The sequence below is a fragment of the Pelodiscus sinensis genome, chromosome 8 (genome assembly GCF_052426305.1).
Source record: "Pelodiscus sinensis isolate ZL-2025 chromosome 8, ASM5242630v1, whole genome shotgun sequence".
In the NCBI taxonomy this organism is placed as follows: Eukaryota; Metazoa; Chordata; order Testudines; family Trionychidae; genus Pelodiscus; species Pelodiscus sinensis.
In genome coordinates this window covers 2,756,764-2,769,554 of record NC_143059.1, presented here as the reverse complement: position 1 = coordinate 2,769,554, position 12,791 = coordinate 2,756,764, and the positions used below count along the sequence as shown (strand labels likewise).

At 61.4% G+C, this 12,791-nt stretch overlaps 1 protein-coding gene across 6 annotated transcripts in view; it reads right to left on the bottom strand.

Moving 5' to 3' along the window:
* PAX2 (paired box 2) overlaps positions 1-12,400 on the bottom strand; it is an 88,918-nt gene extending 76,518 nt beyond the window's left edge. For 3 of the 6 annotated variants that reach the window (XM_075934579.2, XM_075934582.2, XM_075934580.2), the window contains exon 1: positions 411-1,322. In XM_075934579.2, the coding sequence (XP_075790694.1) occupies positions 411-453 (43 nt within the window). In that variant the 5' untranslated portion in view covers positions 454-1,322. Of the gene's footprint in view, positions 1-410; positions 2,250-12,087 lie in introns of those variants that run through there. The other 3 variants (XM_075934573.2, XM_075934574.2, XM_075934575.2) reach the window with 2 other exon arrangements.
* Between the last annotated feature and the right edge of the window lie 391 nt (positions 12,401-12,791).

Below are 12,791 nucleotides of genomic sequence, written 5' to 3'. Positions count from 1 at the left end.
CATTTAAAACACTAAAGCGTTGGTCCCCATTTCAGATGAAACGATAAACGACCAACGTTACAATTAGACCCACGCCTCGGAATGAAGGACCCCCCCCCCCAAGAGGCACAATTTGCCAAGTGGATTTGGAGCGAGACCTGATGTTGTTGTTGTTGTTGTTCCCGGTCTCTCCCTCACACACAGACACACACACACATTCCCTCCAGGAAGTTTGGGGTCCCCAGGCTCCGGGATCCCCTTTCCTGGGGGTTTCAGCCCCGAAGGAGGTGGGGGCGGCCGCGGCCAAGCAAGGCGAGGGCTGGGAGCCCCCCTAGGCGGCAGCCGGCCTGGAAAGCGGGCCAGGTGAGGCAGGAGGCTGGGAGAAGGCGGCGTGAGGGATGCCGCAGCCCGAGCCGGGTTCCGGTACTCACGGTGCATCGCTGAGAAGGGGTCTGCCTTGCAGTGCATATCCATGGGGAGGCAAAGGAAGGGGAAGAAATCGGCTGACGCCGCCGTGTCGCCTCTCCAACTCAACTTCAAGACTTAGGGGAGAAAACCAGCGAGCCGCAGGCGGCAGGGCGAAGGGAGGCGGGCGCCGGGCGCGCGGCCCTGCCCGGAGATCGGAGAACTTTCCGGGGGCCGGGCAGGGGGAGCTGGCTGGAGCCGGGGGCAGAGCGAGCGGCGCCCGAAGGGACTGGTCAGCAGCGTCCCAGCGGGCAGCGGGCGGCAGCGGCCGGGGGGCAGGCGGCTGTCATGGCCGGAGCGCTCGGGTCAGCTCATCCCAGGCCGGCGGGTCAGCGCGGGGCTGGCGGCGAGGGCGCGTCGCAAGCAAGGTGAGGATGACGCTGGTGGCGGAGGGATGCGGCGTCCTTCCTCCTCCTCCTCCTCCGCCAAGTCCGGGGCTAGTTCGGGTGAGTTCAAAGCGGAGTAGAAATCCCCGGGATCGCCGCGCCCGACAGCCCCCTCCCTGCGCCTTGCGCTGCTCCCCCGGCGGAGGGTCCCGCTTCGGGCCAGGCGGGATGTGCTTGCCAGGAGCGGTGGCTGGAGAATGGAGCCTCCGCTCCCCGCGTGTGTCTCTCTAAAAGCTGCAAAGCCCCCTCCAGATCTCTCCCCCACCCCCACGCCCAGCCCGGCTCCCCTCCCCTCGCCGGGAGATGGATGACTTGTCACACAAAGGCACCAGATTCCAACACTCGCTGATTCGCCAGCGCGCGGAGCCGGGGCCCGGGCGAGGAGGTCCGAGCCGCTGTCACTCGGACAGAGCCGGGCAGGGCGGGGGAGCGAGCTGGGGATTAAAACTACAGAGAAAAACCAAACTCGCCGATAAGATCAACTCCAGATAAGGGCTGGAGCGGGGCCGGGCTCCGGCTGTTCAGGGGCGCTCGAGGCGAGCTCAGGGGAGCGGCCCGGTCCTCTGCGGCGCCCCCGCTCCCCCGTTTTCTGCCCCCCACGCACACGGCGCTGGTCAGTGGCACCGGCCTTTCCTCCCCGTTCTTGTTCGCCCCCTCCCCCGCCTTCCCCCGCCAGGATCCGGGGGAATCTCTCGCGCCCGAGCGGCCGGGATTTGATCCACCCCGAAGCTTTCTCGGCGTTTCACCTCCAAAACAAAACCCAGCCCCGACCGCCTCACTCGGCGGCTTTGAAGTGGCCCAGGCGGGACCGGGAGGCCATTCCGGGGGTGGCAAAGTTTCTCGGATTCGCCGCGCTCGCGCGTGTGTAACAAAATAAAGGAAATAAAACCCGCCCGGTTCGCCCCGTTTGTGTCTCTGTTCCCGGCAGAGGATTTAGAAAACGTTTCGGAAACGGCCCGAAAAATGCGACTTTGACCTAACGAGGCTACAAACGGCAGACGAGGAACTCCTGCCTGGCGGTAATAAATACCCCCGTGTGAAAAGGGAGCAATTCGCCGTGAGCTCCGGGTTTGTTTCGCCGCGTGTTTATCAGCATCTGAAACCCTGGTCGCTTCTCCTCTTCCTTCCTTGGTCCCTCCATCCCCACCTCTCTGCTGATCTGTCACCACGCAGCCCCTTTGTTTTCTGACGGGTTAAGTAAAGAATCTCCGAGAGATCTTTATGAAATATTTTCCACCGTCTCATAAATCATGTTGGCACTTCAGCTGATGTTTTCTCTCTCGCTCGCTTTCCCCTGAGTTTGCAAAGTCGGATTTTAAAATCGTTCCGACAATATGCGTGGGGAAATGCAGAGAAAGGCAACAATACCTGCTTCCAATGGGCACGTTAAGAAAAAAAATTAGAAAAAAATTGCCAAGCCAATGAAACCCCAAACGCCCCGGCCTTCCCTCCCCATTTGCCCGCTGCTTTTCAGAGAGGTTTGGGGGGATTTGGTGTCGGATCAGTCACACAATAATGGTCGCGGCTGTGGCAATTCCTGCTAACTGTATTAATGCTCATGATTGTTGTGACCAAGCCCGGCCTGGCTGTGATTTTCCTCGCTGCTTTTTGGAGGGAACCCGCAGGAGCGAATTCCCAGCAGGTGCAAAGTTGGGAGGAGGCGGCGGTTCTGGCTCGGCGCCCCTGCGAGTGCCTAGGACTGCACATTCCGCCTGGGGTTTTTGGGGGGGCTGTGCCTTTCCCGAGAATTCATTGCTCCCCTCTGCAGCCCGCAGAGGCCTGGCCGGCCACAGGCAAACTCACTAGTCCCCACGTTCTCCCCACTCTCCCTTAACCCCGCCGCCTGCCTCTTCCCATTGCCCGCTTCCAGCTGCCGCCCGGCTGCGGTGGCAGAGCCAAGGGGGCGCCCCCGCCCAGGCCGCGCGGAGCAGGTGGGGGAGGCGGGCCGGGAGCAGGCAGGGCCGGCCGCAGGACTCCCACTCAGTGCCCAGACAGCCCCAGGAAGGAAGGTGCGCGGGGAGGGGGCGGGCGCTCAGTTCCCTCCGCGGCCTGCAGATGGCGCTCCCGGGTCTGGTTTGGTTCCCTCGCTGAATTACAGCAACTTCTGGCGCAGGGGGAAAGTTTCCGAGTAACCGGATTTGAACTTACTCTGCTCCCAGGAGCCGCGGCTATTAGCAAGCGGCCGGCAAGCCTCTGGTAGGCACTGGCCAGCGCTGGGCGAGAGGAAAGGGCAGGGCTGCGGGAGACGGACTGATCCCCCCCCCCCATTACAAAGACACTTGCCATCAACTCTCCCGTCTCCAGTGACTTCGGTTTGCGCCGGGGCTGGGAAAGTCAGTCGCTGCCTAAGCGGAGCCCGCTGTTTGGGGAGAACTTCCTGGGGGCTGTGTGTTCAGGAGACAGCCCCCCCCCACTCCTCTCCTACAGTTCCCGCCGCGGGAGAGGAGGCAGGGACCCGGCGTGACTTGGAGCCGCGTCGGCGCCAGCGGCTCGCCCCGCTTAACGAAATCAGCGTCTGATCCAGTGACATCGGGATAATTGTCCCGTGTGGACAAGGGAACCTTTTGCTTCCCCAAGAGGGGAGGAGGTAATGAGCCCCCCTCCCATACCGCCCGTCACCTGGAGCCCCCTTCGGCTTCCTGGAAGAATTGCTTGGTCAGCATTCAAACCCACAGAACAATTGCTGGGGGGGGGGGGGAGAACAGACACAAGGCTCTATGACAACATCCTCCCCCCCCCCCCCAATTTAAATAATTCCAGGTCGGAAACCCTGCGGCATTGTAGGGTTTTTGGAGAACTCGCGCACTTCTTTACAGGGAACCCCCAAACTCTGCTCCCTTTCGGTCGGGGTGGGTGATTTCCCCCGGCCCGGCCCGGCCCGGCCCGGCCCGGCCTTTCTTTCTTTCTTTCTTTCTTTCTTTCTTTCTTTCTTTCTTTCTTTCTTTCCCCTAAGCCTCTCCCCGCTTCCCCCATTCCTCCTCCCAACTAGGAACATTTACACTTCAAAAGAGGCGACCGCCTCTCTGCGGAAATTTCAAGAAAAATAAACTTTCGGGGGAGTTCAGGTGATACCGATCTTTGGATTCGCTTCATTAGCTGCCTTTCGCCCACTGGTCAAGCCAAAATCTTTGCCGTCGACCCCCTCCCCCTACAGTGTCCTGCTTAGCGCCCCTCGAATGCCCGCGGCCTGCTCCGGATCGCTGTTCGCACCTGGCAGGTTTGCGTGGGCTGTCGGAAGCGGGTGAACGAAATGTTTGTTAGCTGCAACAGCCGCCTCTTCCCGGCCCCGCCGAAGTGGGGAACGGATGCGACTTGGGAGCCGGGAGGCAAGGCCGGGAGCGATGTCCCGAGCCCCGCTCTTCGCTCCTTTTTAGGATTCGGGCCCGTTGAAAACAATTGTTCTGGCTTGGGTCCGTAGGCCCCGACGCGCAGCCCGCCCCCGGGTGGTTTGGCCGTTTTACACACAGGGCTTTAGGGCTGGAGCGGCGCCGAATTGATTACTCCGGAGCAAAGCTCGGGTCTAGCTGGTCTATAAATGTAACTCCGAGCGTCACAAAAGCAACTTTTCTTTTTACAGGCTGGTGGAACGAGTCGTTCTCAAAAACCTTCGCTCGGAGGTGGCTCGTTTCAGCTCCCCCATTCGCCACTCAAAATGTCTGACTTTCCATTCAAATCCACCCTGACTCTCCCCGCGAGCCCCTCTGCAAACTCCTTTCACCCCAGGGGGGAAACGAGGGGCAAGAACCTTATTCCCGAGGAAAAAGAAACCTCCGAGTCCGTTGGCTGCTTTTGGGGAGCGAGTCGATGGGGAGGCAGGGAGTGAACTCAAGGTGAGGTGTTTGGGGGTGTTTGGAACCATCGCGTGACTGTCTGGGCTTGACACCCCCCCCCCCGTTACAGTCTGAGTAGAGGCGGTGAGGACGGGGCTACCCCCTAGATCTGTGCTTCCTCGGCTCGGCCCGGCCCGAAGTCCCCTCACACATGGCGCTTGGGAAAGCCCCAGACTTTTTGTTTGATTTCTCCTCTTTCGCCCCAACAACCCAGCTAGGGAGCTGAGCTGAGCGCGCGCGCGTGTGTGTGTGTGTGTGTGTGTGTGTGTGTGTGTGTGTGTGTGTTACTGGGGTTGGAGGGGTGCAGTCAAGAAATCCGAAGTTTAAGGGCGACTCAAAGGCGGGGCTCCGGGTCGGGATTTCAGGAGAGCTGGCGGAGACCGGGCGCTGGGCGAGGAATTAGGGGGTGCTGGCAAGATTTCCTGGCGCTCCCTCACACCCCGAAATCTGCGCATCGGGAGGCACTAGGCCGTTGCTTTCCCCTGCCCTTGTGGAATAAAGTTCGCTTCAAAGGAACAATTAAAAAGGCCCGATGTTTGTCTCGGCCCCTCCCCCCGCCTCCGCGCCCCCCTCCCCTAAGCACCTCTGGTCACGTTGGAGGATGAGTTTTTTGGAGAGCTTCTGGTACAATATGGAGCACCATGGGCTGCAATTTCACACTCCACAGCACATTCCCCCTAAAGCTACTTGCTTTCTCCCCCCCCCCCGCCCGTCTAAGACCCCTCGTGCCTCCCCTCCTCCCCCTCTGCTGTGACTCCGGGGTGGGTTCCGCGTCTGGGGGACAGGCTGCCCGAGCGCCCCGGCGCTGGGCGGAAGAGAAGGGCGGGGGCTTTGCTGTGCTCCTTCGCCCCCCCCCCCCGTTTGTTTGCCTTGCCCGGCGAGGGCCCACGCGCGCGGCTCTTTATTCAGCCCCGACACTTTAACCTCGCCCTGACAAGAGCGCGCTCGCGCAGCAGCAGGACGAGCCGGGACCTTTTCCAGCCTCCTGGAGAGGCCGAAAGAAGAGCCCGCGTCGGGGGGAGGCATTTCGGCAACAAAGGCGCCCGCTCAGCGCGCCCGGCCGGCCCGAGCCGGAGGCAGCTTCTGGCCAGGGCGGAAAACACAGCAACGGCCTCCCGGGCCACGGGCCTACGGACCGCCCCAGTGCAAACGTGCGTGTGTGCGCCCCTGCCCACGCTAGCCGTGTATGTATACACCCCTGCCCACGCTAGCCGTGTATGTATACACCCCTGCCCACGCTAGGCATGTGTATATACACCCCCTGTCCACTCTAGCCGTGCCTCCAGAGGGCAGGTAAATGCATGTATGTATACACCCCTGCCCACGCTAGCCGTGTATGTATACACCCCTGCCCACGCTAGCCGTGTATGTATACACCCCTGCCACGCTAGCCGTGTATGTATACACCCCTGCCCACGCTAGGCATGTGTATATACACCCCCTGTCCACTCTAGCCGTGCCTCCAGAGGGCAGGTAAATGCATGTATGTATACACACCCCTGCCCACGTCAGCCGTGCCTCCAGAGGGCAGATACACCTGCATGCATATACCCCCTCATGCACTAGCCGTGCATCCAGAGAACCCATAAATCCATGCATGCATATAACCTCTCACACGCTAGGCATGCATCCAGAGAGCAGAGAGGCCTGCATGTATACACCCCCCCCACACACACGCTAGGCATTTATCCAAAGAGCAGACAGAGCTGCATGTATACACCCCCTGCCCACGCTAGGCGTACATCCAGAGAGCAGATAAATGCTTGCATGTATACACCCCCCACCACACACACCCAGGCTAGGCATGTATCCAGAGGGCAGATGAATGCTCGCATGTATACCTCCCTCACACACTAGCTGTGCATCCAGAGAGCAACACACCACCAACATGCAGGCATACAGACTGCACCCCTGCACCAGCATATAGTCTGCACATAGCAATAACATGGCCATACACCAACAGAGGTATATAAACACTGTAAACATTCATGCATGTTCCCACCTGGCCACGGGCCATACATGTAAATGGGCTGCAAACATGCATGCAGACACACCACCCATAGGCGTCTGTGGGAAGGGAGAGCAAACACGCATGCAAACCTCACATGCATGAAAGAGGCGTGTTGGTTGTGGTCACTTGGATACTTATCATGACTGGGCCGACATGTTTACAGATAACAGACATACGTGCAAAGAGATTGTGAACTTTGCCTGTGTCTACGCAGCCCCCGGCCCTGCCTGCACACACACGCCGCGAACACGCGTGTAGAGGCAGCCAGCACACCGCGTCCCAGCGCTGTGGGGTAAGGCCCTGTCTGGTCCCTCCTGTTCCCTCTGAACACGTGAAATCCTGGTTCGTTTCTTCTTCCGCTGGGCAGCGAGGGGGAGTGGGAGGACGCAGCTTCTTATAGGTATTTGGGGAGGGGGTCACGGCTCGGCTGTCCCAGACAAGCTGGGTCCAAATATGCCTTCACTTTGGTGTGGGGCTCTGGGTGCCACCAAGTCGGCCTATGCTGGGCTTCCCTTCGCTCCGGGCAGGAGTAGGGCCTGGATTTTCCCCCTGCTGGAGAATGTTTTTGTCCTCCTCTAATTTCTCCATAAAACTCCCGAGGAGTGAATTAGACGCTTATTAAAGTCTCCTTTTAGCCAGCGCGGAGGGGAGACCCTCCCTCGCTCCCTGCCGCCTCGCCTCTCCCTGCCCATCCGAGGCGAGTTTGCCTCCGGGCCAAGTGTAAATGTTCGGATTTACGGCAACACGCATTTCGATCCCCCTGCTAGAATGCACCCATAAAACCGCGAGCGAGAGGCGGAAACTGCTGCGGCTCAGCGAAAAGCTCTTCGCGCTCCCATTACAGCCCCTGCAAAGGGCAGCTCCAGCAGCCATGGGCCCAAGTGCCCACAAGTCACTTTCCCCAAAATATCCACCCAGAGACCTGCGTCCTTCGGCACAGCCAGCTCTCGCCGGACAAGGCGCGGAGGGGAAGTTTGGATACTTCGCCACACTCGTAAGAAAGTGAAATGTTCCCAGTTTCTTTCTTTCTTTCTTTCTTTCTTTCTTTCTTTCTTTCTTTCTTTCTTTCTTTCTTTCTTTCTTTCTTTCTTTCTTTCTTTCTTTCTTTCTTTCTTTCTTTCTTTCTTTCTTTCTTTCTTTCTATGAACCCATCAGATAGAAAGTTGCCGAATGTGGCATTTCTAGGAGCTCTCTTTGTAACCCTGCCTCCCCCCTTCACACTTTTTCCTCCCCCTCCCCCAGGCCCCTTTCGGAGCGGTCTGGGTTTATAACCAGAGGGGATCGGATGGGGAGTTGCTTTGGGGACGGAAGGCCCCTTTTCGCCACTGAACAAAGAATGGAATCGTACCAACACTGGCCACGGAGAGAAGGGGGGGTGGGGAAATTTGCCAGCAGCAGGCAGGGCCCCCACTTTAGGAGTTTCTTTGCCGGGGGGTATTTTCAGGGACCCGTCAGGAACTGGCCGTAGCTTTCTAGGGGAGCCTCCGCTTCCCGGCTGGGAAAGTAGCGATTTCCGACTGTTGTTCGGGTGAAGAGGCGGTGTCCCAGCCCGGCCCGAGCAAAGCCCGAGTCTGACGCCGAATCCCAAAGAGCGGCAGCGGGTCATGCATCCGCCGCTCGCGGGCTCGGAGCTCTAGCGAGCCCGGGGACAGGACACCGAGCGCAGCAGGCCGCATGGATTCACCCGAGCCGCTGGCCCCGGGCCGGCGCACTGGCCGAGCGGGCGGGGGCAGGCAGGAGGGAGCAGGGGAGAAGAACTGAAGCTAAACAATGAAGGAGCGGCTGGGCGAAGCGGGGAGGGCAGGGGCAGCCTCGGCTCCCCGGACCTTAGTGGTAAGCAGGCGCCAGCCGGTTCCCTCTCCCCTTTGCCTCGCAGGCTCGGCGGAGCGAGAGAGACACCGGGAAAAGTCCCCGTGGAGAGAGCCGGGCAGAGAAGAAAGGTTCGAGCTCCCCGGAGCTGGGGTGACCCCCCTCGTCTGCCTCTCTTCGCCCCGCCCGCGGCCTCCCTCCCTTCGCCTCTCCCTGCGGGATGCACCCCGGCCGAGCGGGGTGTGTAGTCCGGACTCGCAAATCTGCCGCGCCCGGCTCGCTCGCTGCCTGTAAGTCCCGAATTGCAACCTACTTCTGTGCAAACTTCGCCGTGAGCGAGCCCGGCCGGGGGAGGGGGGAGCCAGCGGCGGGGGGTCGGCTGTTCCCGACGCCCCAACGCGGGCGGACAAACCGGCCCCCGTGGATTGGGCTAGCCAGGTGCAGGGTCAACTCTTCACACATGGTCTCAGGTGTGGGTGATCGAGGGAGCTCCCCGTTCGCCAGGCGGGGCGGCAAGGCGGGGCGGTCATTCTGCGGGCGCGGGGGTACGCGGGACGCGCAGGCCTGGCTTCTAACTCAGTTCGCCCCACTCGCAGTGTGGGCTTGCGCGCCTGCTTCAAAGGTACCGACTCTGGGAAGCCGACGCCGGGGTCGCTTCCCAGGACAATCTGCCTCTTTCCTCCAGGCCCGCTGAGCCGGGGGCGCCGCGGCCGGCGGGAAACCCCAGCCCGGTTTTCACGAGGAAACGGCAATTCCTGCTCCTGTTCAATGTGGCCGTGAATGGATCCGCGCGGGTGCGTGGAGAGCCCTTCCCCGGGGCCAAGCCAGGCGCTAGCCGAGGGGCAGGAAGGAAGGAAGCCGAGGGAGGTGCCTGGTGCCTGAGGCTGAGCGCTCCTGAGCGCCTAGCCAGGGCGCAGGGTCTAAACTTGCGCTGCGCGGTGCCCTTCGTGCCGCCGGTGGCTGGCTCGGGGTGCGCGGACCCACGCGAGGAGCACAGGGCCTATAAGCCCCCCCCCGTCCCGCTGTGTGATTTACATGGAGCCCGCGCTAAATTTCACCGGCAGCCCCGCTTTCCACGCCGCCCGAACCCGGGGGATCAACGCCCCCGGCTTGGTTCGGCTCCCGTCCAACCGCGCCCCCGAGGTTTCATTTTTCCTCATTAAAAAGGGGCCCGGGAGCCGCACAGCTCCCCCGCGCTGGGGAGGCACCCGGGCGGCTGGCCCTGCGCGGTGGCCACGCGCCGCACAGGTCCAAATCGGGGGCGGAGGGGGGCGGGTTATTTTGAAAAGAAGCGGGTCAGGGGAGCGCACAGCGGCTGGTGTGGTCGGAGCGCGAGGCTCGCTCGGAAACGCAGCCCCGGCCCCGGGTCTCCTGCTTCCCGCGATGCCAAGCACAGCCCGTGTGGAGAACCCCAGACCGGCGCGGGCCCGAGGGCTGCGGATGGCGGAGAGCGGCCAGGCGCGGGTCTGTGCAGGTAGGCGAGGGCGGCGTACGGGGCAGTTCCGGCTGGAGAAGGCTAGCCCATATGGCCAGGACCAACTAAAACAACAGCTTCTGCAGCGATACCCCTCTACCCCCGCCAGCCTGCGCCTCCCTCCGCGGAAACTCACACGCCAGGGCAGGGCGAACGGGGCCGATCGCTTTTCCCAGGCCTGAGCGAGTCACACGGAGCCTTAGAGGAGCGAGCGAGGTTCCGGAGGAGCCTGGCTAATAATCTCGAACCCCGCCAATAATCGTGAATGCGCGTGGCCCGGCCGCCTGTCCCCAGAAAGGGGCGCGCAGCAGGGAATTCGCTCTGTGGCGCGGGGGGTCTGGCCTCAGCCTTTTCCACTCTGGGAACGGGGACTCAGGCGCGGGGGCGGCTGCTGCTGGGTTTGGTGGCGGGGCGCGACCCGCGTTCGCGGGGCTCTGAGATGCGGGGCGGGGCGGGAAACACGGAACCGGGGGCAGGGCGCGTGTTCAGAGTGGCACCGCAGAAAGAAGGGGAGTCAAAAGGAAGAGAGAGAGAGAGAAAGTCTCCCAGGCAGCCGGATCCCATTAGCTCTGTCCTTGGGCTGCATATTTATACGGTCTAGGAGGTGAACAGATGGACTATCAATTTAATTCCATCTTCAACACCATCAGAGATTGATTTTCTACTCGCTTTTAATTTTGCCATAATTAATTAGATCATTACAACTGTTTGCTATTGATCTCCCTACTTAAACCTCAGATGCAAAGGGACTTCTCCAGACCCTTTACAAACACAGCCGGGGAGAGGAACAGAGAGGACTAGATTCACAACCCAGTGCGCCCTGGACATGCCGTGAAGGCACCGTTGTGATGGATGGATAGAACCTTACTGGTGTACATGTACCACCGTGCCGCCGTGTGTGTGTGTGTGTGTGTGTATCTGCACACACACACACACCCCTTGCTAGCCTGTGCATGTAGCATGTTCTGTCTGGCTCCGAAAGGGCACAAGGAAAGCAGCGCAGCAAACAGTAGTTACCAAACGGAACATGGGATTCCCCTCGCCCCCATCAGAGCTCTTAGCAGACGGGCACGCGGCGAGGCGTGTCACATGCCACGTCGGGGCGCGGGGTCTCACCCTGCAATTGCCAGTCCCCAGCTCCGGGTGGAATCGGAAAGAACCAAACGGCCCAAGTGGGAGCCTCGCCCGGGCGCAGCCGGCCAGAGCCCCGAGGAAGCTCTCCTGCACAGAAGGGCTTGTTTGGAGCTTTGTTTGCAAATCGGACGCGGAGAAGCCAGCCCACGGGGACGGGAGATGGCCCGGGTCGGGGCAGGAAGCGGGTGTGAAGCCGCTAACTGGCGCCAGCTCATTAGCGCTGGGATAAACCCGCAGTCCCTGGTCCGAGCTGGGACCTGGCCTCCCCGAATCAATGCACTGCCTCACACCCCGGGGAGAGCTGCTCGCTCCCCGTACCGCGCACCCCACGGGCCCGCACGGCGCAGCCCACGGGACACGCGCGGGCTGGAGTGGAGGACAAAACTCGCGCTAGGGAAAGCAGAAGTTTCGAAAGTAAAATCGTGTCCGGGCCGAGTGGGAAGCCAGTTCGCAGTAGACGCAGCCAGCTACACCGGGAGGGGCAGAGAGAGGGAGAGTAAATACCCGGAGCCCAGACGGTTCGCTGAGCACACAACACACGCACACAACGCATGTCACAGACTCTCACACACACATAGCGTGCATGCATGCCAGCCACACACACACACACACGCTGCAAGTCAGGGACTCGCACACAGTGCATGCGTGTCGCACACCCCGGGCACGCATGCCAGCCACACGCAATCCGTGCATTTCACACACACACAGTGAGTGAGTGTGTGTCTCACGCCCCTCGGGACGTTCTGTGGCGGGGTTGCCTGCGAAGCCCTCCCTATGCACAAGGTGAGGCGTGGGTCCCCAGCGCGGATGCTGAGGGAAGTGGGGGGAGAGGAAGCGTTGGAGGACCTGGGGGAGGAAAGGGTGCCCATGCGGGGAGGCAGCTACTTCCTGCCACTGGGGGGGAGGGAGTTGGGGTTACAGGCTCATCCCCTCCTTCCTGAATATTCAGGGCTCCCCCTCACTGCGCCCGCCCCCCCCCCCCCCCCCCCCCCTCCTTACCTGCTCTCCCTGCGCTCTGAGCCATGGCGCCTTAGCCTAATGGGCCGTCTCCGGGCTCCTGCGCCCGCCTGGGTGTCGCGCGTTCCCCGCCGGCTCGAGGCGCAGCCACCCCAAACTAAACGGTTTGGATCCGAGCAGGCAGCGCGCAGAACCGGCCGGCCCGGGAGGGAGCCGCCGCTCCACTGAGCCGGGACAGGCGCGGAGCCTGGGAGAAGTAACCCGGAGCCAGTGCAGCGCTGTCCTTCCCAGAGCCCAGCGGGGCCCCAGCGCCCAGCGCCGGGCTGGGCAGGGACCGGGCGCGGGGAGGCAGGGCAGCGGCGGAACTTCCTGGAAGTTTGCAGGGAGACTTGGGGGGGGGGGGAAGAGAACTGGGTGCAAGCGAAGGGAAGGCGTGTTGGTGCCAGGCAGGTTTTCCAGCCAGACAGAAGGGGCTGGACTGGGAGGGGGGACGAGGTTCAGTGCAGCCCATCTAAACAGATGGCCAAGTCTGTGTGTGTGTGTGTGTGTGTGTGGGGGGGGGGGGGGTCCTAACCCTTCAGTCTCCAGGGCTCGCTGGGTTAGTAAGCTGGGGGTGGATACGTATGAAGGCGGTTTTGTAAATCTCTGTCTGCTATGAGGGAGCTTTGGCTGAGTGTTTCAGTGAGTCGTTTCGAATCGAATCGAATCGAATCGAATCGAAACGAAACTCTCAATATATTCCCATT